Genomic DNA, 22294 nt, shown 5'->3' on the forward strand with positions numbered 1-22294 from the left:
TTCTTTGCCCAGGCACTAAACCAGTTTAGTTCCTTGAGCCTGTGCAGTTCTGCCCCCGAGACGCGAGGCGTGTTGACTGTGAGGCCTTGTTGCGGGATGAGGTTCGAGCACTGGGGACAGAATGATCGTTACAGGCCATTCGTGTCGACAGCGTTTATGCCTCTGTGTGCGCTTGCAACGCAAGCAGGAGCTCATTTGCAAGGCTGCCTTTGTGGAGCTGCCTTTTGATCAGTGATTGCCTGTGTTAATGTTTCAGTAAGCTATTGATTTCTGCAACAGCTTTTGTTCCCTGAATTTATGTGCAGTGGGTCTCCACAGCACACGCTATGCATGTTTGATTAAAATTCAATTGACTTCATTCCTGGTGAGGCCTCGAGCTGCTTCACTCCCTATTTGTAGAACGAAAGCTTTCCCCAGCATATTCTTTTGTTTGTGCTCACGACCTAGCCACCCATGCAGTCACCAATATACTGTTTCTAATCCTCCTAGATTTGCTCCATTCCAATGTTTAATCCCTTCCTAGACATTACAGTGGTTGAGAGGCAGCTGATAAAACCTGGTCTGGATTTTTTTCTTTTTCTTTTTTAGTCAACTCATTGATGTATCATGTGCATACCATATAGATCACAAAAATGCACCCACTTAAAGTGCACCAGTTCAGTGAGTTTTGACAACTGTATACATCCATATAACACCACCGTCGATTTATAGAACCAGCCCCATCACCCCAAAAGATCTCCGTTGCCTACCCCTCATGCTCCAGACTCCAGACAACCACTCATTTGCTTTTTGTGATTACAGATGTCTTTTCTAGAATGGAATCATACAGTCTGTATGTACCCTTTGACGTTTGGCTGCTTTCATTCAACATGATGTCTTTGAGATTCATCCATTGGTTGTATCCATCAGTAGTTTGTTCCTTTTTACTGCCAAGTGGTATTCTTGTGAGTGGGTGTACCATAATATGTTTATCCGTTTTCCCGTTGAGGGGCTGTTTCACTTGTTCCCAGTTTTTGGCTATGAAGAGTAAAGTTTTAATGAACACTTGTATAAAAGTCTTCGTGTGCACATATGTTTTTATTCCTTTGGGATAAACGCCTAGGAGTCGAATCATTTGCTAGGTCGTATGGTACATATTTGGCATTCTAAGAACTGCCAAACAGTTTTACAAAGTGGTTTGACCATTTTACATTTCCACCAGCAGTGTATGGGATTTCTCGTCACTCCCCTATCTTCCCGAATTTTGAAATTTATATTCTTTCATTTTAATGTCAACAGTCCTTCAGACTTGGTCATTTTGATCCTTGGTACTCAGATGGTGGAACCTGTTCCGGGCTCCTTGTTTAAAAGCTGTTTCTATTTTATTTTACTTTATTTTATTTTTGGCTGCGTTGGGTCTTCGTTGCTGTGCGCAGGCTTTCTCTAGTTGTGGCGAGCGGGGGCTACTCTTCGTTGCGGTGCACGGGCTTCTCGTTGCGGTGGCTTTTCTTGTTGCGGCGCGCGGGCTTCAGTAGTTGTGGCGTGAGGGCTCAGTAGTTGTGGCGTGAGGGCTCAGTAGTTGTGGCACACGGGCTTAGTTGCTCCGCAGCATGTGGGATCTTCCCGGACCAGGGCTCGAACCCGTGTCCCCTGCATTGGCAGGCGGATTCTTAACCACTGTGCCACCAGGGAAGTCCCCATACCATCTTTTGATACCATTTGAAACTCTTTCAGAACATTCATGTGTGAGAAATAGAAAGGATACCTCATAACCATGTGAGTCAGTAGCGCACACGGACCAGGGCTGTGCAGAAACGTCAGGGCGGCTCTTGTTCACAGCCTTTAGGTCAGACCGAGGTGTGACAGAGATGCTGGTGGTCGTGCCTCCCCTCCAGGTTTCTCGCCCATTTTTGTTTCCTTCCACCTCCTCTAGCTTCACATTTCCCCTTACATCCGAGGCCTCTGTCACCCTTGACCCCTAAAACAGCTTCAGCTAAAGGTGGAAGTGGGAGGAACAGGAACCACTTTGGATTTCCTCATTCTTTTTTCCAGCCCTGGGATTGGGCCATGATTTACTGCACCAGCTGCCCTTTTGAACTGAAGAAGCATGCCACTCTGACCCAGTGTTTGAAGGGTGACAGTGATCTGCCTTGGCTTCTGTTCTGTGTTTTCTCATAGGAAAACCAGAGCCAGGTCACTTTTATGTCAGCACAGGTCTCTTAATCCCCTAGTGGATTTATGAGTTTGAGCCCGCCAACAGCAAAAGATCAGTATAGATAAATGACTTTCTAAGTCAGGAAGGGAGGAAGTAAAGAGGCAGAAGCCGGGAGGTTTCTTAGATCGTAACCTTAGGGGCTCAGGATACTCCACTCACCATGGAGACCATCATATAGCCTGCATTTGTGGTCTAACATGTAATAGACAAGGTAGAAATCCAAGGGCAATTCCTACATTTTCCCTTGTTGTTCAGTTACCATCTCATGGAACTGAAAAGGGGGTGGGAAGCGTCCTTGGTGGCTGGTTCCTTGCCTCCTTGGCCTGGGGTCGTGTTTCATCTCTTAAAACACTGGCAGTCCCTAGCGTTTCGTTCAGTGGTGCTTGGAAAGACTAAAGCACAGCCACAGCTCCAAGAGATACAGGCTGTAGCCTTGTGGGAGCTGGTCAGGAGTCCTTGAATCACAGATCCTTTAAGGGTCTGATGACAGCTGTGGTTTTGTGTCTTAGAAAGTGCACAGAGATGGGACTTTCCGGGTGGTGCAGCGGTTAAGAATCTGCCTGCCAATGCAGGGGACACGGGTTCGAGCCCTGGTCCGGGCAGATCCCATGTGCCGCCGAGCAGCTAAGCCCATGCGCCACAACTCCTGAGCCTGCGCTCTAGAGCCCACGAGCCACAACTACTGAGCCCACGTGCCACAACTACTGAAGCCCACGTGCCTAGAGCCCATGCTCTGCAACAAGAGAAGCCACCGCAATGAGAAGCCCGCGCACCGCAAGCCTCCGCTCGGCACAACTACAGAAAGCCCACGCGCAGCAACAAAGACCCAATGCAGCCAAAAAGAAAAAAAAAAAAAGAAAATGCACAAAGAATCCAGCTCTCAGTAGTGAGTACTCAGCACACATGCGTCACCTGCTTTGCGGAAGCCATTTCCCCACCTCAGATCTGCCCACTCCTCTCCCAGCTTACTTGCCGTTGGGTTCCCAGGCCGTTCCTTCTGGGGGTGTGTTCATTGAAACCTCATCTGACTGGGCACTCCACCAGTCCCAGGAGTTCATCGTGTGGTACCTGTGCGTCTCTGTCTCTTTCAGCCTCCTCAACACTGGTCTTTCCAGCTAGACCTCAGGTCACTGGAGGACAGAGTCTTCGCTTCTCTTTTTTGGCCCCTCCATTCACAAGGCAGAGAGCCTTCTGTGAGGCAGAGTGGGCTTTGGCCTAGTAGCTCCCACCTTCAGATGCGGGATGCACCACCACGCACCCCCTGCCACCCCCCTGCCAGGGACACGTCCCAAGATACCATCTGTCAGGTTAACTGACTTTCTACAGTATTGATTTAATTAGGGAAGATCAGTGTGATCGAGGCCCTCTCACTGTTTTAACTGTTTTTTCCTAAAATAAATTTATTTATTTAATTTATTTTTGGCTGCATTGGGTCTTCATTGCTGCACGCAGGCTTTCTCTAGTTGTGGTGAGTAGCGGCTACTCTTCATTGCGGTGCGCGGGCTTCTCATTGCAGTGGCTTCTCTTGTTGCAGAGCGTGGGCTCTAGGCGTGAGGGCTCAGTAGTTGTGGCTCGCAGGCTCTAGAGCACAGGCTCAGTAGTTGTGGCGCACAGACTTAGTTGGTCTGCAGCATGTGGGATCTTCCTGGACCAGGGCTCGAACCCGTGTCCCCTGCATTGGCAGGCAGATTCTTAACCACTGCACCACCAGGGAAGTCTGTTTTAACTGTTTTTTAAACATTCCAAGTAGAGGCACTTTATCTTGGGGTGTTTAAGAAAACGGTCTTTTGTCAGCCAGGGTTAGTGGAACACACCATACGACCGTTCCCCCCCACCCCACCCCCCACCCCCCACCCCACCCCCGTGTGTGTACACGTACGGTGTGCCCGTTGAGCCCCTTGGGGCTGGGAGTGCCAAAAACGCTCTTTTTTTTTTTTCAAGTTGCACTTGGACTCATGTCCACTTGCTGTGTTTTTTAGAAAGATGTCTTGCCTCCCGTTCTTTTGGGCCATACATGAAACGAGGAGCTCCTTTGGCCTGAAACACTGACCTGGTGACATGTGGCCTTTCATCTCCACCCAGCGCCACTGTGCTGTGTCCGCTCTTAACCTTTTTCGCCAGGCCCCGGTCTCGCCTTCAGCACCCAGTGCCGGCTTGTCCGGGGTGGGCATTCGGCTGTAGAGCAGTTTGCCTGGCTTTGGGGTCTGTTCTTCCTGACCTTCCTCCTGGCCCCAGTTCCTGCCACCTCAGTTGTTTGCTTTGGTTTCTGGAATGGTCTAACTGGCCGGGTATTTCCGTGTCGCCCCTGTGTGGATTCACTGAAACACTGTGAAGAGATCATCCTGTGTGTGTGCACCCATGCACGCGCACGCGCACACACACACACACAGCTGGAGGGCAGGGGTCTTCCTTCCTGTCAGCGATTTATTAATGCACCTCCAGTGCTCAGAACAGTGGCGGCATCTGCACATAGTAGGCACCCAGCAGATACGTGTTGAGCAAACGAAAGTTCCTGATGTCTAGAAGGTAACGCTCCAAGGGGCTGGCCCCGGTGGCCTGGCAGCTCTGCAGGTGTGTCTAGAGGGAGCCTAGGCCTCCGGACAGCTGTCGTAAAGCCAGCCTCTCCTCCCGGCGTGAGAGGCGGTGCTGGGGCGAGGGCGCTTCCCTCACAGCTGGCCCTTCTTTCATGCAGGGAGAACTGATCACCTTCTATTACTACTGGAAGAAAACCCCGGAAGCAGCCAGCTCCCGGGCTCACCGCAGGCACCGCAGGCAGGCCGTGTTCAGGAGGATTAAGACCCGCACTGCATCCACGCCCGTCAACACGCCCTCCAGACCCCCGTCCAGTGAATTCTGTAAGTGGGGGCTTTGCACACGCAGCCACGTGTCCCAGCTGTGGGTGGGCCTGCTTTCGTGGGCGTCCCTGGCACAGCTCGTGTGTGTGTGTGTGTGTGTGTGTGTGTGTGTGGTACAAAACCTGACCTAAGTGTCTCACTGACTCGGGGGATTTGGTAGGGAGAGTTTTACAAACTATTCGTACATTTAGATTTACCTTAAACTCAACATCATCTTTTACAAAAATATAAGTCTTGGCCTTGGCCTGAGGCGTTATTGATGACTTCAGAGACGTTTTCCCTTAGCCGATGGTGTACTGCACTTATATTGTGGTTGCAGTACGATCAGATTAACGTTTTCTTCTTTTTCCTGCTACTTTATTGGGATGCTCCTCTTGGTCCCGTGTGACTTGCAGTCTGATGTGACAGTGAAGCCCACACCTTCTTAGCCTCTGAAAGCTAGAGTAGCGCCTTGTGGTTCTGCCCTGGCCCAGGGCACTCCGCCTGAGGGTTGCCTATGTTGCTCGTGCAAACAAGAAATAATCCAGTAGGGCCGGAGGGGCTAGGGCTTGATGGAGAGGGAATTCCTCAGGATGTCAGGGAGGCCATCGCAGGTGCACTTTGCCCTGTTCACGTCCACCAGCTGTGGGCATCAGTGCCAGCCACCCCGGGATTGAGGCGTGACAGCAGCCCCCCCCCGCCCCGCCCCGGAGTGGCAGGGCAGACCCTTGGGTACCACCCCTCATACACGAGTTCTTCGTTCTGGTGGCTGGGCCTGAGAAATTCAGAGTGGTCCTTTGTGAACAGTGCCCCACCCAGCCTGCTGGGCCACTCTGACTGTTGGCTCAGAGCCTGGGGCCGGTCAGAGGGGACAGGCGGTCCCAGTCTTGGCCCAGCATGATGGTGTCCCCCCCACCCCTTGTGTGCCCACCATGTCCAGTGGACCTGAGCTCGGCCAGTGAGGATGACTTCGACAGCGAGGACAGCGAGCAGGAGCTGAAGGGCTACGCCTGCCGCCACTGCTTCAGCACCGGTAAGCGGGGCGTGGGCGCAGGGGCCCTTCGCGGGAGCAGCCAGGCTCGGGCACTTCGGGTTCTGCGTGTTTGGGGGATCGGATTGGGGGCCTGTCTGGGCAGTCGTTGACTTGACATTTGCATTGTCTTCAGGGTTACTTAGAAAGTTGAAGATCTTTGTTTTACTTGACTCTCCTGTTAGCGTTCAGGATGGAGTGCCGACCAGTGGGTAGGACAGGCTTGTTCAAGGTCGGGGCCTGTGTTCCCTGGGAGCCTGCTGCCAGCTCTTCCTGGGTCTCCTGAGATGAGGTGCGGGTGGTGGGTAGTCCTGAAGTCCTCTCCCTTCCAGGGGGAGAGCAGGGCGACACTAGTACCTCTGTGGTCTGGGTGACAGGTGTTTGTCCAAGCCCAGCGCTGCATGGTTCTTGTGATGCCGGGGTCAGCTGAGCCCATGAAAAGGGCCTGCCTGCTCCGACGTCTGTCCCCAGGGGCGCTGGTTGTTGAGGTTGGCACCCCCGCCCCTCTTCCCTCTCACAGCCTCCAAAGACTGGCACCACGGGGGCCGGGAGAACATCCTGCTCTGTACAGACTGCCGCATTCACTTCAAGAAATACGGCGAGCTTCCCCCCATCGAGAAGCCCGTGGACCCCCCACCATTTATGTTCAAACCTGTGAAAGAGGAAGACGATGGGCCCAGTGGGAAACATAGCATGAGGACACGGCGGAGTCGTGGCTCGGTGAGTCCCCGTGGCCCGGCAGCCAGACCGCTTCTCCAGGTTCCTAGCAGGCTGGGGGCTTGCGCCCATCAGAAGGAGGATGGGAGGTGTGTTTCGTTTTGGGTAGAGAAACAGACCCCCGAAGGTGAAATGATTTGCCCGAGGTACTAATGAGCTTTGCCTGTGGGGCTGGGAAGAGCGCTCTGCTCTCTCCCTGCCTTGCCTCTTCCTTGGGGAGCTGGTAGACCAGTGTGAATTGCTGTACCCCCGTCTCCCCCGAGCCCCCGTGGCTCTGCAGAAGGATGCCGACGGCCTGGTGGTTTTAGGGGCTGAGCTGCGTTATCTGACAGCGCGTCTCTTCGGGTCACTTCCGTCCTGTCGGGTGAAATCAGCAAGTGTGTGTGTTTGGATCTGGTAGGAGGAGCGGGCAGTTAACGTGGAGCAAACAGAAAGGGTGAGGTGACTTAAAACTGACTTTAGGTGTAACTGTCCCTCGGGGGCACTCGCAGAGTAGGGCCGCCCTTGCGACTTCTGCCCTCAGCCAGGCTCGCCTCATTCAGGACAGTCCCTGGAGACGAGCGCTTCGGGTGCAAACTGAGAATTGCTCTCTTTTCCACGTAAACCCACCCGGTCACCCCTCCTTCCTTCGCTCCGTGGTGACCCCCGTGCAGCCAGGGACAGCCAGGGGTCCCCGTGGTTGGCCAGGGGCTGGGATTTGACGCGAGGCTGTTGGTGGACCTGCTCTGGAGGCTCCTGCCTGGGAGCGGGGCTCAGGTGGCTGGTGTGGGCACTGGGGCCCAGTCTCACCAGCATCCGGTTGGGGTGGGCAGATGTCTACACTGCGCAGTGGTCGGAAGAAGCAGCCAGCCAGCCCTGATGGTCGCACCTCGCCCATCAATGAAGACATCCGCTCCAGCGGCCGGAACTCCCCCAGCGCTGCCAGCACCTCCAGCAATGACAGTAAAGCAGAGACGGTGAAGAAGTCGGCCAAGGTGAGGTGCTGGGGCAGTGGTGGCAGCTGCTGGGCCCCACCCTCCCCTTGAAACCCCGGCTGCTGGAGTCGGTGCTCAGCTTCCCCGTGTCCCTCGGTCATTCGTGGAGCCTCCTGGGCACCGGCAGTGCCGTGGCCTGGGGCCTGGAGCATGGGGGTCCATGCGGTTCCCAGCACGGACCTTTGGGGGCCACCTCTGCCTTGAGTTTCCTATCCCCAGATACTTGTTCCTTCCTGGGCCCACTGGCCCCTTCCAGAGCTTTCTTGTTTTGGGGGATGGAGCGTGGCATGCGGGGGGCCAGGTGTCAGCAAGCAGTTGTCACCCCCCCCGCCCCCCCCGCCCCCCCCGAGGCTGCCGGCCCATCGTCCCTCAGCCTGAGTCTCCTTGTGGGCTTTCCCGCCTCAGAAGGTGAAGGAGGAAGCCTCGTCCCCTCTCAAGAGCACCAAGCGCCAGCGGGAGAAGGTGGCCTCTGATACAGATGAGGCCGACAGGACCAGCTCCAAGAAGACAAAAACCCAGGTGAGGTTTGTGGCTGAGCCACGCTGACTACAGCTGGAAGCTAATGTCCCCTGAGAAGCCCCAGCCCAGATTCTCCCTGAGCGGAGGTCGTGTCCCGTCTCCCAGGGAGGGGCCTAGAGAGCGGCCCCCGAGACTGGCCGGGTCAGGGCAGGACCCGTGGTCCCCGGAGCCACGCGTGCTGCCTCATCTGCCAAACCTCACTCTGCGGCAGGGCAGAGGGCGCCCCAGCTCCCCCTAGAGCGTCCGCCCTCCCCTCTCTGGCCCTAGGAGATCAGCCGGCCCAACTCGCCGTCCGAAGGCGAGGGGGAGAGCTCGGACAGCCGCAGCGTCAACGATGAGGGCAGCAGTGACCCCAAAGACATCGACCAGGACAATCGTAGCACGTCCCCCAGCATCCCCAGCCCCCAGGACAACGAGAGCGACTCCGACTCCTCGGCCCAGCAGCAGATGCTGCAGGCCCAGCCCCCGGCCTTGCAGGCTCCCGGTGGGGCCGCTCCAGCTCCCTCCTCGGCCGCGCCGGGGACCGCCCAGCCGCCCACGCCAGGGCCCACGCCCGCCGCCACCGCCCCGTCGCAGGGCTCCCCGTCGACCTCCCAGCCCCCCAGCCAGCCGCAGGCCCCTTCGGCTCCCACTCCCCACGCCCACGTCCAGCAGGCGCCCGCCCTGCACCCACAGCGGCTGCCCTCACCGCACCCCCCGCTGCAGCCACTGACCGGGCCGGCCGGCGCCACCCCCGGCCCGCCCCACCCCCAGCCCCCCCTGCACGGTCAGGGCCCGCCCGGCCCTCACGGCCTCCAGGCCGGGCCGCTGCTGCAGCACCCAGGCCCCCCGCAGCCCTTCGGCCTCCCTCCGCAGGCCTCCCAGGCGGCGGCCCACCCTCACGCCTCCCTGCAGCCGCCCGCCTCTCAGTCGGCGTTGCAGCCCCCGCAGCCCGCTCGGGAGCAGCCCCTGCCACCCGCGCCCTTGGCCATGCCCCACATCAAGCCCCCGCCCACCACACCCATCCCCCAGCTGCCGGCGCCCCAGGCCCACAAGCACCCGCCTCACCTCTCGGGGCCCTCGCCCTTCTCCATGAACGCCAACCTCCCGCCCCCTCCGGCCCTGAAGCCCCTGAGCTCCCTGTCCACGCACCACCCGCCCTCGGCCCACCCCCCTCCCCTGCAGCTCATGCCCCAGAGCCAGCCTCTGCCCTCCTCCCCCGCCCAGCCCCCCGTGCTGACCCAGAGCCAGAGCCTGGGCCCTGCCTCCCACCCCCCCGCGGGCCTCCACCAGGTGCCCTCCCAGCCCCCCTTCGCCCAGCACCCTTTTGCCCCTGCGGGCCCTCCTCCCATCACCCCTCCGACTTGCCCCTCCACCTCCACACCCCCGGCGGGGCCTGGCCCCTCGGCCCAGCCGCCCTGCTCTGCCCCCGTCGCTGCGGGAGGCAGCGTAGCTGGGGGGGCAGCCTGCCCGCTCCCCACCGTCCAGGTCAAGGAAGAGACCCTGGACGAAGCTGAGGAGCCCGAGAGCCCCCCTCCCCCGCCTCGCAGCCCGTCCCCTGAGCCCACCGTGGTGGACACCCCCAGCCACGCCAGCCAGTCGGCCAGGTATGGGTCCCCGGGAACCGGGCGCGTCCGGGGCAGGGACAGCTGGGCACCTGGGGCCTCGGCAGGGACCCCAGCGAGACACGGGGCTTTTTCAGGTTCTACAAACACCTGGACCGGGGTTACAACTCCTGTGCGCGGACAGACCTGTACTTCATGCCTCTGGCGGGATCCAAGCTGGCCAAGAAGAGGGAGGAGGCCGTGGAGAAGGCCAAGCGAGAGGCCGAGCAGAAGGCGCGCGAGGAGCGCGAGCGCGAGAAGGAGAAGGAGCGCGAGAAGGAGCGCGAGCGCGAGCGCGAGCGGGAGGCGGAGCGAGCGGCCGTGAGTCGGGCGGGCAGCGTGCCCGGAGGGCTCCCGAGGGCTGGTCCCCGCGCTCGCCCCGGGGGTGGGCCGCCACCGCCTGGCGTCCTCTCAGCAGCCGCCCGCCTCACCTCTGTGTCCCAGACACGCGGACCCATCCGGGCCCCGGGTGCCCCGCCACTGCAGGGCCCGGACCGCGGCTGGGCCGGGTCTGGGTCTGGGTCTGGGGCGCGGGGGGACCCAGTTGGCTGGGCCGGCGGCTGGGCGCGCCCAGCCCTCACGGCCTCTTTTCCTTTAGCAGAAGGCGTCCAGCTCGGCGCACGAAGGCCGCCTCGGCGACCCCCAGCTCGGTGGGCCCGGCCACATGCGGCCCTCCTTCGAGCCCCCGCCCACCACCATCGCGGCCGTGCCCCCGTACATCGGGCCCGACACGCCGGCCCTCCGGACTCTGAGCGAGTACGCCCGGCCTCACGTCATGTCGCCCACCAACCGTAACCACCCCTTCTACGTGCCCCTCAACCCCACCGACCCGCTGCTGGCCTACCACATGCCCGGCCTCTACAACGTCGACCCCACCATCCGCGAGCGGGAGCTCCGCGAGCGGGAGCTCCGGGAGCGCGAGATCCGGGAGCGCGAGCTGCGGGAGCGGATGAAGCCGGGCTTCGAGGTGAAGCCCCCGGAGCTGGACCCCCTGCACCCGGCCGCCAACCCCATGGAGCACTTCGCCAGGCACGGCGCCCTCACCATCCCCCCCGCCGCCGGCCCCCACCCTTTCGCGTCTTTCCACCCTGGCCTGAACCCCTTGGAGAGGGAGAGACTGGCCCTGGCGGGCCCCCAGCTGCGGCCCGAAATGAGCTACCCGGACAGACTGGCGGCCGAGCGCATCCACGCCGAGCGCATGGCCTCGCTGACCAGCGACCCCCTGGCGCGGCTGCAGATGTTCAACGTGACCCCGCACCACCACCAGCACTCGCACATCCACTCGCACCTCCACCTCCACCAGCAGGACCCCCTCCACCAAGGTGGGGGCTCCAGGGAGCCAAGGGCAGAGGATGTGCGGGGGGGCGCGGCCGAGAGGTCTGCGGAGAGCGGGGCTTAGCGAGCCCCCGTCCGGCAGCGCCTGCTCTGCTGGCCGCCTTCGGGTCCTGGGGGTGAAGGGCCCGGGAGGGAGGCAGCCCTGGGGAGGGTGCCAGTACAGCGAGCTGGGAGGAGGGACGCTGGCTGGGGCAGGGCTGGAGCGGCCCTGGGGTTCCTGTGGACCTGAAGGCACGGGAGGGCCTGGGGCAGTCGGCCAGGCGGGCTCTGCTGATCCAGGGTACTGGACGAAACGAGGTTGGGGAGGCCCTGCCTGTGGGCGCGCTGAGGAGGAGGAGGAGGAGGAAAGCCGTGGCCAGCTCTTCACTTTGCGGCTCTCCAGAGCTCCGCTGTAGGGGCGGGGAGGCTGCGGAGGGCGACAGCTACTTTGGGTCGGGGTTGCTGGTGGCCCTGGTGACCAGAAGCCAGCCGTGGAGAGGAGCAGGTCTCTGGGAGTTGCCGCCAAGAGGGCAAACGGCGAGAGACCCCCCAGAGCCCTGCGCCGCCTGCATGTGCACTTCTGCCTCTTTTCCTAGGTTCAGCAGGCCCAGTTCACCCGCTGGTTGACCCCCTGACTGCTGGCCCGCACCTGGCTCGCTTTCCCTATCCGCCTGGCACCCTCCCCAGTCCTCTGCTTGGACAGCCCCCACATGAGCACGAGATGCTTCGCCATCCAGTTTTTGGTGAGAGCGCGCCTGGGGAAGGGGTGGGGTCCAGGGCAGAGCGGGGGTGGTGGTCTGCGCGACGTCCCCGTTCGTTCATGTATTCGTGTATTCAGCACATATCTCCTGAGTGTTGGGAGGCTACTTGGGAACGAGGCAGGCAGACCCCTGTCCCCAGGGAGCTGGGGGTCAGGGGTGTAAACGTGTATCAGGAGCCGGGAGGACGGTGGGCAGGGAAGAGATAGCAGAGGTGCCAAATTCAAAGGAGGGCTGAGGGCAGGCCTCTGTGAGGACCAGTCAGCAGGCTGAGGAGGACGGGGCCCAGGGGCGGGGTGGGGTCCGGGAGACGCACTTCTCTCTTGCGGGCGGGCGGGGGCTGGGCGGGGGTTCTGCTCCGGTGCTCCCTGCCGGCGAGGTGGCCTCTTGCCCGTCCCTTTGGGAGGCTCCCTCCTGACCCGAGCTCCTTCTGGCCTCATCCTGGCTTTTCTGTCTCAGAGGCTGTTCTGTGTTTGGCAGGCACCCCCTACCCCCGAGACCTGCCTGGGGCCATCCCACCCCCCATGTCGGCGGCCCACCAGCTGCAGGCCATGCACGCCCAGTCGGCGGAGCTGCAGAGGCTGGCCATGGAGCAGCAGTGGCTGCACGGACACCCGCACATGCATGGTGGCCACCTCCCAAGTCAGGAAGACTATTACAGGTGAGGCGGGAGGGGCTGGGAGGGAGGCCAGGCTCCCACCTCCCCGACCCCCTCCCGCCCCTCCCGGCTGCACCCACACTCTGCCCCCCGCCCCGTGTTGACAAGCGCCGGACTCCTCCCCCTCGGCTCCACCCCCCGACCCCCGGCCTCTTGGGCCTCCTGTGGAGCCGTCTTGAGGAGGGGAGACAGGGCGGGGGTCAGCGGTGTGGAGGCCGCCCCGGGCATCCGGGCCCTCCAGCTGCAGGCCTACCCAGGCCTGACGCTGATTACTTCTTCCGTTTTGTTTTTTTTTTTTCTCCCCTCTTTCCAGTCGACTGAAGAAGGAAGGTGACAAGCAGTTATAAGTTATTTATTTGTTAACGCTGGCTGTGGAAACCCCAATTCTTGGGGGAGAAACAGGACTTTTTACATACAATAGGAGCTGCAAAAGCAAAAAGAATATCTTCTAAAGATTTCTTTATATATTTAAAAACCCCCACAACTAAAAACGTATCAGCATACTAGTGTTCGTTTGTAGAGAGGATTCCTTGAGACTGGTTTGGGTCTCCCTGCATGACAGTCCCCCAGAAACTTAGTGAGGCCTGGACTGGACTGAACATTCAGAAAACTCCCCTGCAATCTTGGGGTTTGGCTTTAGTTTTCTTTTCCTTCCTTGATTTCTTCAGTAGGTGCTAGAATCCAGTTCACACCCTTCACTGTGCGTGCAGACACACTCAGTCGCGTGTGTTCCAAAACCCACAAGGTTTGCAGATAGGCAGCGTATGAGTTTGGAATCCAAGAGCTGTAATTTTTAAAAAATCTTTTATTTTAATACATTGTAGGAAATCTTCATAATTTGAGGAAGTTCTGCGCATGGCTTTTTACGTCTGTAAATAAATAATTTTAGAACAGCCTTTTTTTTCCCCACAAACTACTATTCTGATCTATTTTTTCCAGCCACGTCACTAATTGTGAATTCCTACCAGCTGTTGACAGAATACAGAGTTGATTTTTTAATAAAAAGTTATATATAATTATCCCTTTAATTAAAGGGAACAGATGGGCGTTACTAGTTACAAACGGGCAAAAGCTTGGGACTAGGTTTGGGCGCAGCAGGGAGCAGCCAGGGGTTTGCAGGGACAGTGTTACAAACAGTTTCTTTGTTGTGCTGCTTTGGTTTTCACTTCTGTCTGTTCCCAGCTTGTGCTTTGCCAGCGGTGCAGACATCTGTTAGCTTGAACCTCTCATCTTGCACCAGGAGCGCAGGAGTTAAATGTCCCCCATTCTGTCTCTGAGGGATCGAAAGCACATGTGTCTGTGTGTCAGATTGTAGATTTCCTTATAGATTTCTCTGCACACGCATTTGATTGTTCTGAATGAACTGCCTTTCTTAATACTTGGACAATTTCATAAACATTCTAGAAAATCCAAGAAAACGATTCCCTGCCAAGTCATTCAGCACATATGCTTGCTTGCCAAAGGGATCTGTTAGAAATCTGCTTTTTCGTGCGTGTCGTCGTTTGGATCTTCTTGTGGTGAGGCCAGGCCATCCTTGCCACGGCCCGAGGCTGCTTTGGAGTGAGGGAGATCCTGGAGTTGGTCCGGCTGCGGGTGGCGGCTTCTGTGTTACCCCAGGAACAGGGACCCACGTCGGACAGGAAGACATTTGGCGTCCCGCTCTTCCTCCCGGAAGCAGGACGGGGGTCACAGCTGTGGACGTGGAGTGAGAGGCAGCTCCACCTGGGGGCAGGTGGCCCAGAGAGCCCGCCTCGGCTTTCTGAGTTGCCGGCGTGCTGCACTTTCTCCAGAGCAGAGGGTGGGGAAGTTGAGAGGACGTTCTGCACCTGTTGATCACGCTTTCTGCCAGGACGTGACCTTTTCTGTTCCTCTTCTCTCAGCCTCTCGGGGGCTCTTTCTGCCATGGTGCGCGGAGTTCCCGCCTGGGGGTCAGTGGACGTGGAGCGCGTCCAGGACCGGAGCCACAGAGGGGGCGGGACGAGAGGCTGGCGCTTTGACCCAGAAACCAGCAGGCGATAGCTCAGATTCAGGTTCCGGATTCACACTTGCCTCAAGGGCATTTCCAGTGTCCTCTAAAACCACGTTTGGTCTCCGTTGGGACAGATAGAGGATGGTTTTGTCTGTTGAAAATGTTTGTAGGTTTTTTCTTTCGTTTTCTCTCATTCCATTTCTGCCTTAACTTTAGCTCCTTGGGGGGAGGCAAGCTCAGATGAACACTTTGTCATCGCTTGAGTGGCCGCGTTGGCCAGGGGCGTTTGTGTCCCCGGGGCTAGTGACGTGCCATCAGTGCGGGCTCGCGCTCTGCGGCCTCCGCGCCGGGCCCCTTCCTTCCGGCTCCTGCATGGAAGCCCCCGCCTGCTTTCCTCCCTTTCGGTGGAACGTGACGCCTCCCGCTCAGTTACCCTCCTTTCTCTCCTCTCTCCGTCGTCCATTTCCAAAGAAGAGAGAGAGCTGAAGTACTTGGAAGTCTGTACTTGAAAACTGTCTGAAGGCGTTTTCTCCTTAGGTTTTGGTTTTCTCCCCACGTCCCCAGGTGAAGCACTGAGATTCTTCCATTTAAAAACCCACAACCCGAAACCCTCACCTGGTCAACTGCAGCGTGTGTCGGAGGCCCCAGAGGCCCCAGACTTTCACGGTGTCTTTGAAGCCTGACCCCTTGGTCTCATTTTGGGTTTCCTCCCTTCGTTTGGAGTTGTTTTGCTTTTCCGTGTTTTATGTGTATCTTGTTCACTGTCGTCGGGTTGAGCTTCACTTCGCTGCGGCAGCAGCAGAGCGGAGTGTACATTCTGATTTGCTACGTTTATATATATCTTGAAGCTAAATGTATATATGAGTAGTTTGCCATGAGATAACACAGTGTAAACAGAGTAGACACCCAGAAATTGTGACTTCTGTGTTCTCTCCATTTGAGTATTTTGTAATTTTTTTGAAATATTTGTGGACATAAATAAAAACAAGCTACACTACAGCAGCTGCGTGTTCTCCGGTGGACTGCGTCTCATCCCTGGGGTGGGCGGGGGAGGCGTATGGGCCGTTGTCCCGACCTGGGTCCCCCCGGGTGCGGAGGGGCAGGGGGATGGTTTGGTTCTCCGCGTTGCCAGCACACTGCTTACCCTCCGAAACAGCTTCCAGAGCCCGTCTGCACCGTCTGGGGGGAAGGGGCTCTCTGGCGGGTACACCGCCCTCGGGGGGAGGCTTCAACCTGCTGACTCGGGACAGTCAGGATGTGCAGTGGCTCCCCAGGCAATGGGCATTCAGTGCCCATCCGTGGGCATTGATGAATGGGCATTCATCGACGGGGGTGATGGCGTTGGGACCAGAACACCCCCTCCTCACTCCTCCCCCTGCCGTTCGTCCTGCACCTCTAATTTGTGGGCACCCTCCGAGGCGCGTGGGCCTGTGGCGGCTCCTCTGCTGAGGAGAGGTCTGAGCCACCAGCCAGGACAGTGGCCTCCTGCTCCTGGCCGCTCCTCCTGCCTGTCCCCTCTCTGCCTCTCGCCGAGGCCTGCCGGAACCCCCAGCCCGCCTTCAGCAGCTGGAGGCGCCCTCCAGGTTGAGGATGCCCCCAAGCCCCATGGGGGAATCTTGCCCACTGACAGCGCACCGGGTGACCTGCAGGGTGTGCGTGTGGCCACGAGGGGGCAGCAGTCACCAGGTTGGGTTCGGGGCATTTCCTGAAGCTTCAAGACTGTCATTGGAAATTTATATGCCCGCCTTTTTATCTGGGATCTGGCCGTGATGACGGAGCATGAGCAACCCTGAGTGCTTATCGTTAGTAAGCGGCCCTCAAACCAGGCAGGGTCCGTCCGCCTGTGGTGAAGGCCTGGGGAAGGGCACGTGTCGCGCACCACCTAATTTAGGGCGTGAGGAAGCTTTGCCAACCGGAAGGGCTCAGGTGGCATACCCATCAATGGCCCTAGAGACACTTCCGTGCCCTCCAACAGCAGGAGCCCTGCTGGGCAGTTTGGGTAGTTGGGGGAACAAAGTGAGGGCCCTGCAGGCGCCATGGGAGGCACACCTGACTGTCGTCATGGGTCACGGATGAGAAGGTGGGATGGGGCAGCGGGGTGAGTGGGTGGAATCCAGGTGCCACCTCTGCTGGTCTCTTTTTTTCTTTTTTTTAATTTTTAAATTTTTAATTTTTTAATTTTTTAAATTTCACGATGTTGTGTTAGTTTCTGCCGTACAGCAAAGTGAATCTGCTGTGCATATACATATCTCCCCTCTTATTTGGATTTCCTTCCCATTTAGGTCACCACAGAGCACTGAATAGAGTTCCCTGAGCTGTACAGTAGGTCCTTATTATCTATGTTATACATGGTATCAGTAGTGTATAGGGCTGTCTCTTATGTAGACCATGCTCTTTATGAAGCTGAAGTTTTCAGTAGGTATAGATTTACAAAGTAGAAATTTAAAGAAGGTTGAATGATAAGACATCATTGTCTGTAAATGGAGACATAGATTTATGCCTCAGAAAAGACCCTCATCAGAGCTGCACAGGTTGTAGTAGTTTGTCAGGTGTGGACACCTGTGGCCATTGTCCCCACCTTGCCGTGCACCCATTCTGAGGCAGAGGGCCCGCTGCAACGGATGAACCTGCCGGATTCATGAGCCCGCGAGGAAGGGTCTGATGTCTCACAGCTGTGCCCCCAGCCAGGGTCTCGGCTCTGTTGCTTCCCAGACAAGCTGGCCCCGAGTGCCCCTCCTGCCCCTTGGCCCTGTGGGTGGACGGACCCTCGGCCTGGGCACGGTGGCTCAGCCCCTCTGGTTCCCTGCGGCGTGGACTCAGAAAGTGGCACTTGGCAGGGCTGGGTTCACAGCTGCCACGTGGGTCCTTGTCCATGGTAAGTTCAGGTGAACGGGGCACGTCACTTAGGCACCACCTGGGTAAGTCAAGGCCACTTATCTGCAGGGCGAGGATACACAGCAGAGAGATCAGCAGTGACCTTCCGAGAAGACATCAAATTCCAGGGCTGCGTGCACAGCTGTGCCATCGTGGATACAAAACAGCTGCTGAGGGAGGGCCAGGGCCGCGTGCTTCTGCCTGGACACACTCGGGGACCCTGCATCCGAGCCGCGAGCCCTTTGCCAACCTCAGGCCCTACGATCCCTGCTCTGCCCACACGGCGAGACCCAGGGCGGTGGGAGGGCACGAACACAGACCCCCGATACCACCCTCAGCCTCTCGCGGCTAACCCGGTCGGTGCAGGCGTGTTCCTGAACTCAGAGCTATGGAACCAAAACAGGACCGGTTACCCAGACACCTGGGGTCAAGCGAAGGGGCCCCAAGACCAGTGCGTGGGTCTGTCCTGCACTGGAGCCCTGAGCAGGTCCTTCCCAGGGGCCTGTGGGGACACTGAGGGATGGGGGCCCTCGGCCTCCCTGCCCCCTCCCAGGGAGGGTCAGCCAGATGAGCCTGCGGGGTAGGCAGCCGCTGCACGTGGCCGTCCAGCTGGGCTCGTTGCGGCTACAGGCTCGAGTGGGCCGTCACTGGAGTCCTGGCGCTCGGGGTTGGGCCTGGCGGGGCTACAGTTACCGTTGTGGACGGAGCAGCCCGGCCTTTCCCCTGGGACTCGCCCGCCCTCACTGGGTTCTCTGTCCTGCACTGTGGGCCCTCGGGGGGCTCAGTATCCGAGGGGTCCTTTCCCCGGGTCCTCACAGGGCTCTCAGCTGCTTCAGCGAGATTCCCCACCGTGTGTAATTGTTTCTTCTTGGTCTCTCGGGGCCCCCAGGCTGAAGAAGCTGCCCCTGCATCGCCCCGACCCAGCTCTGTGCTTCCATGGGCACCCCGCTGCCCCCCTACCCGGGCACCTCGTTCCTGGACCACGTTCCAGCGTGGGGGGGGGGGGGGCGCGTGCTCCTTTCATGTTTGCTGGATGAATGAACAGGCCCCGCAGAGGAAGCGGCCTTGGTGCACTGTCCACGTGTGCTGCTGAGTTACAGGCGCAGGTGAGCAGCTAGAAGTGCCTTTAGCCCCATCCGGGGATCTGGCCCCTCTGCTGTGGCTCCTGGAGTGACCCCTCCCTCCCCTTCAATTTTCTTAGTCCCGCACCCCACCCCACCCGACCCCACCCCCAGTCCCCAGCTATGCCCGCTCCAGGATCTCACAGCCCCTCTGGCTCCAGTCCTGGGCAAAGAGTTTTGGGTGAGGAGGGGACAGCCGCTTTACGACAGTGACCTCCGGTGAACCCCTCGGGTGTGGACAGCCAGTGCCGCGAATGAGATTAAAAATAGCACTTTAGGGCATGTCCCTGGTGGTGCAGTGGTTAAGAATCCGCCTGCCAATGCAGGGGACACATGCCGCGGAGCAACTAAGCCCGCGCACCACAACTACTGAGCCCGTGTGCTGCAACTACTGAAGCCCACGCGCCTAGAGCCCGTGCTCCGCAACGAAAAGTAGCCCCCGCTCGACGCAACTAGAGAAAAGCCCGCGCGCAGCAACGAAGACCCACCGCAGCCAAGAAAAAAAAAAAAAAATCACTTCAATAAAGGCACTTCTTAGCAGCCCCTTTTGGCCCAGGAGGATCCCTGAGGCCGGCAGACTGTCTTAGGGCCAGTTTCTTCTGTGTACCTGACCACTGCTTGTCACTCCCAGGTCCCCTGCACTCCCCTTATTCGTTGCACGGGCTCTGCTGCAGGTCCTGCCCCAGAGCAGATGTGAAACTCGGTCCTCACTGACATACCCAGTCCTGGCCACCAGGTGGCAGTGTCTCCAAAGCCCAGGCGCCATCCCTCTGTGTCCACCAGCCCCCCGCCCCCCGCCCCCCACCGCCGCGACGTCTGCAGCTCAGGCTGCAGAGAACAGTCAGGGTTCCCCCAGCCCCCGACCCCACCCCACAGCTGAGACGATCAGGGGAGAGGCGTGTGGGTACCACGAGTATTTTGCAAAAGAACTGATGTTTCCTGGAGGCAGGGAGCCGGGTGGGGGGGGGGCAGGGGGGGTTGGAGATGAAGGGGCCGGGTGTTCTGGGCAAAGGGCAACTGGAACAGGTCATGGCTGGAGCAGGGGCGAGCGATGGCCGAGAAGGGGCTGGGGGCTGCAGGTGGGGTGGGGTGGGGTGGGCACAGCCCAGGCGTGGATGTTACAGTCAGGGACAGACGCTCTCGCCCCCGTGCTAGCTCGTACACAGCAGGCCCTCGGTAAATCTTCGATGGACCCACGACGTACCCTCAGCCCGGATGATTTCCAAGCATTGTGGCCCCGCGATCCCCCAGCCCTGAAAAGTCCCCCTGAGCTACTGCTGCCCTGGGTGCCCCGAGTGTGCCCCCAGCACAGGACACTTGCTCCTCTCCTCCAAGTCTTCCAGCTGGAGGCTTCTCAGTGCCCTCGACCTCACAGCCAGGAAGAGGGCACAGCACACAAACACACCTGAGAGCAGGAAGAAGCCGGGGCGCTTCTGTCTGTTCTGGCAGATCCCAGCGAAGCCAGCTCTGTTCCCTAGAAACCTGTGGCCCGGTGTGATGGGTGTGGGGACACCCCGTCACCCAGACCCCGTATCCCAGCCCATGGTCCGGGGCTCGTCCACAGCCTCGGAAGCCAGAAATCAACACGATGATGGCTGTGGTTTCACCCTGGGTTCTCAGTGCCATGGATGGCATGGCACAGGGGCCAGCGTGCTCCCTCCTGAGGAGCCTCAAGGAACAGGGTTGACCTTCAAGTTCACAGAAGGGAAGGTCAGGTGTGGATTCAAGATGCGTGGCGTGGTCCTTGTCTTGTTTTCAGTGGTCTTTGTTTTAGTCTCATCCCGGGACCACAGAGCAAAGGTCTCCCTCCCTGTCCTCTGTCCACGGATGGAACCCTGCGCTGCCTCGAGGCGGACTTCCAGGGAGCAAGACCCAGGAGGCCACGGCCAGGCAGCAGGGTGGGCAGCCAAGGCCACGGGAAGGGCCCGGGGGGCTCAGAGGCAGGCCGGGGGTCAGGCTTGTGGGGCAGGCACATGACCCTGTGGGAGCTAGGCCAGCACTTAGTGCCCGTCTCAGGGCCCAGGTCCTCCTTCCCAGCGGAGGGAGGAGATGTACTTAGCCCCCCACGGGCGAGCGGCTGTCCCTCTCATCACCGTCATCACGGCTCGAGTTTTAAGTCAAGAGAGTGGTTCTCTGAGATGTGGAAATCAAGTGGCTGTGGCTCGTGGCGAGTCCCGGGCCTCCTGGTTTGGATCCTGGGGTTGTGTCCACGGCCACCTGCTGCGGACAGACCGGAAGGTCAGGGCAGCTGTTTGGAGCCAGCCCGATGCTCTGCTCAGCCCACTGGTCCCGAACAGCGCCTGACTCAGAGTGGATTCTTAGGAAAGAGAGGCTGATGACAACCCTTCCCTCGTGAGAAAGGGTTCTTCGTTTACTTAGAAAGTTCTAGGAAGAGCGCCCAGGGTTCGGCAAGCCAAGAGTGAGAAGGGGCCTCCCATTGCTCATCTTTCTTGCAGATTTGACAATTCTAGGCAAAAACAGCCCAGGCCAAGGACAGCCATTGAACACCATGTTTTCTAGAAAATCCAAAGGCCTTCTAAAGCAATATAAATGTGGGGAGCATGAGTCTGGGGTCCCAGGGAAAGCATGGGACTTAAGGAGGCCCAAAGGGGCTGTGTGAATTTAAAAAGTCACCGAACCTCTCTGTGCTTCACCTACACATAGAGCGGGGATGATGAGACCTGCCTCACTTACCTCGTGACCACGAAGGGTAAAATGACATGATATTTACCCAGTGAGTCCATGGGGAAAGGCCTCACTGATCTCAAGCAGGGCGGGCTGCTCAGAGGAGGTGGAGTTTTAGACGGATCTTAGTCGATGAGTCAGAAATCGATGGGCGGGAAAGAGGTAGAAGGACTTCACCCACGGGAAGAGCATGAGCTCAGGCAGAGAGTCTGTCTGTGGTTGAAGAGGGCTGGGTGGCTGCAGTTGCACAGAGGCTGGTGGCCTCAGGGAGATGGGTGGGGCCCAGGTTGGGCGTGAGTAGCTTAGACCTGGTTTCTTAGGCTCTGGGGAGCTACAGAAGGTGTTAAGAGGGAGGAGAGGGGCTCAGACCTGTTTACAGCTCCCCCAGCACAAGGTGGAAGACGGACGGTGAGGGCAGACTGGAGACGAGCTCGTGGGCCAGGGAGGGGGCAGGGAGGAAGGGCCTGGACCCCAGGGACCCCACAGGAGTCCCCTCAGCTCCAGGAGGGCAGCAGACAGTGGCTGAGGCGGGTCTGGGGGAAGCGTGGACGAGGTGAGAAAGCTGTGGCCCAGGTGGGGAGGTGGCCAAAGTCCCCTGCAGAGGGTTGTGGTTTTTGCACCCAACTCTCCCTAACTGGTCAGGACAAGATGGTGGGACACGTTAGCTGCCCATAAACCAGACTCTCCTCAGGGGCTGGCAAGGGGCCAGGACCCCTGTTGCTTGTTTGGGCCTTGTGGTCAGTGTGTCCTGTGTGTCCCCCAAACATCGGGACCGTGCAGTGAGGGTATGAGTGACCAGGGCCCAGTGCAGGGGGTACGACGGTGAGTGGGCACACCCCTCCCTGCTCGGCGTGCACAGTACGGGGAAAGGACCCGCCGGGGTGCACCAGGAAGGGGCCCAGCCGGCTCGCGGTGTCCACTGATGGAAGATGGCGAGAAGCCCCGTGGCGAAGGATCTCGACCCCCGCAGGAAGTCGGAGGCTCAACCAGGTCCATAAACGAGCACTGGAAGATGGTGGGCACGGGTGGGCGAGTAAAGTCCAAGGGCAGGATGGGCGTTCACC

The 22294-nt window shown here is 59.0% G+C and overlaps 1 protein-coding gene across 8 annotated transcripts in view; it reads left to right on the forward strand.

Annotated features, from left to right (window-relative positions):
* The window catches only part of RERE (arginine-glutamic acid dipeptide repeats), a 419070-nt gene extending 403530 nt beyond the window's left edge, over nucleotides 1–15540 (forward strand). For 7 of the 8 annotated variants that reach the window (XM_061185024.1, XM_061185028.1, XM_061185029.1 and 4 more), the window contains 11 exons: nucleotides 4887–5049; nucleotides 5969–6061; nucleotides 6579–6778; nucleotides 7588–7749; nucleotides 8155–8268; nucleotides 8536–9854; nucleotides 9950–10172; nucleotides 10450–11173; nucleotides 11762–11908; nucleotides 12404–12584; nucleotides 12895–15540. In XM_061185024.1, coding sequence (XP_061041007.1) covers nucleotides 4887–5049; nucleotides 5969–6061; nucleotides 6579–6778; nucleotides 7588–7749; nucleotides 8155–8268; nucleotides 8536–9854; nucleotides 9950–10172; nucleotides 10450–11173; nucleotides 11762–11908; nucleotides 12404–12584; nucleotides 12895–12928 — 3360 coding nt within the window. In that variant the 3' untranslated portion in view covers nucleotides 12929–15540. The remainder of the gene's footprint in view (nucleotides 1–4886; nucleotides 5050–5968; nucleotides 6062–6578; nucleotides 6779–7587; nucleotides 7750–8154; nucleotides 8269–8535; nucleotides 9855–9949; nucleotides 10173–10449; nucleotides 11174–11761; nucleotides 11909–12403; nucleotides 12585–12894) is intronic. The other variant, XM_061185027.1, reaches the window with a different exon arrangement.
* Nucleotides 15541–22294: the final 6754 nt, after the last annotated feature.

Source organism: Eubalaena glacialis, chromosome 3 (assembly GCF_028564815.1).
Source record: "Eubalaena glacialis isolate mEubGla1 chromosome 3, mEubGla1.1.hap2.+ XY, whole genome shotgun sequence".
NCBI classification, from domain to species: domain Eukaryota; kingdom Metazoa; phylum Chordata; class Mammalia; order Artiodactyla; family Balaenidae; genus Eubalaena; species Eubalaena glacialis.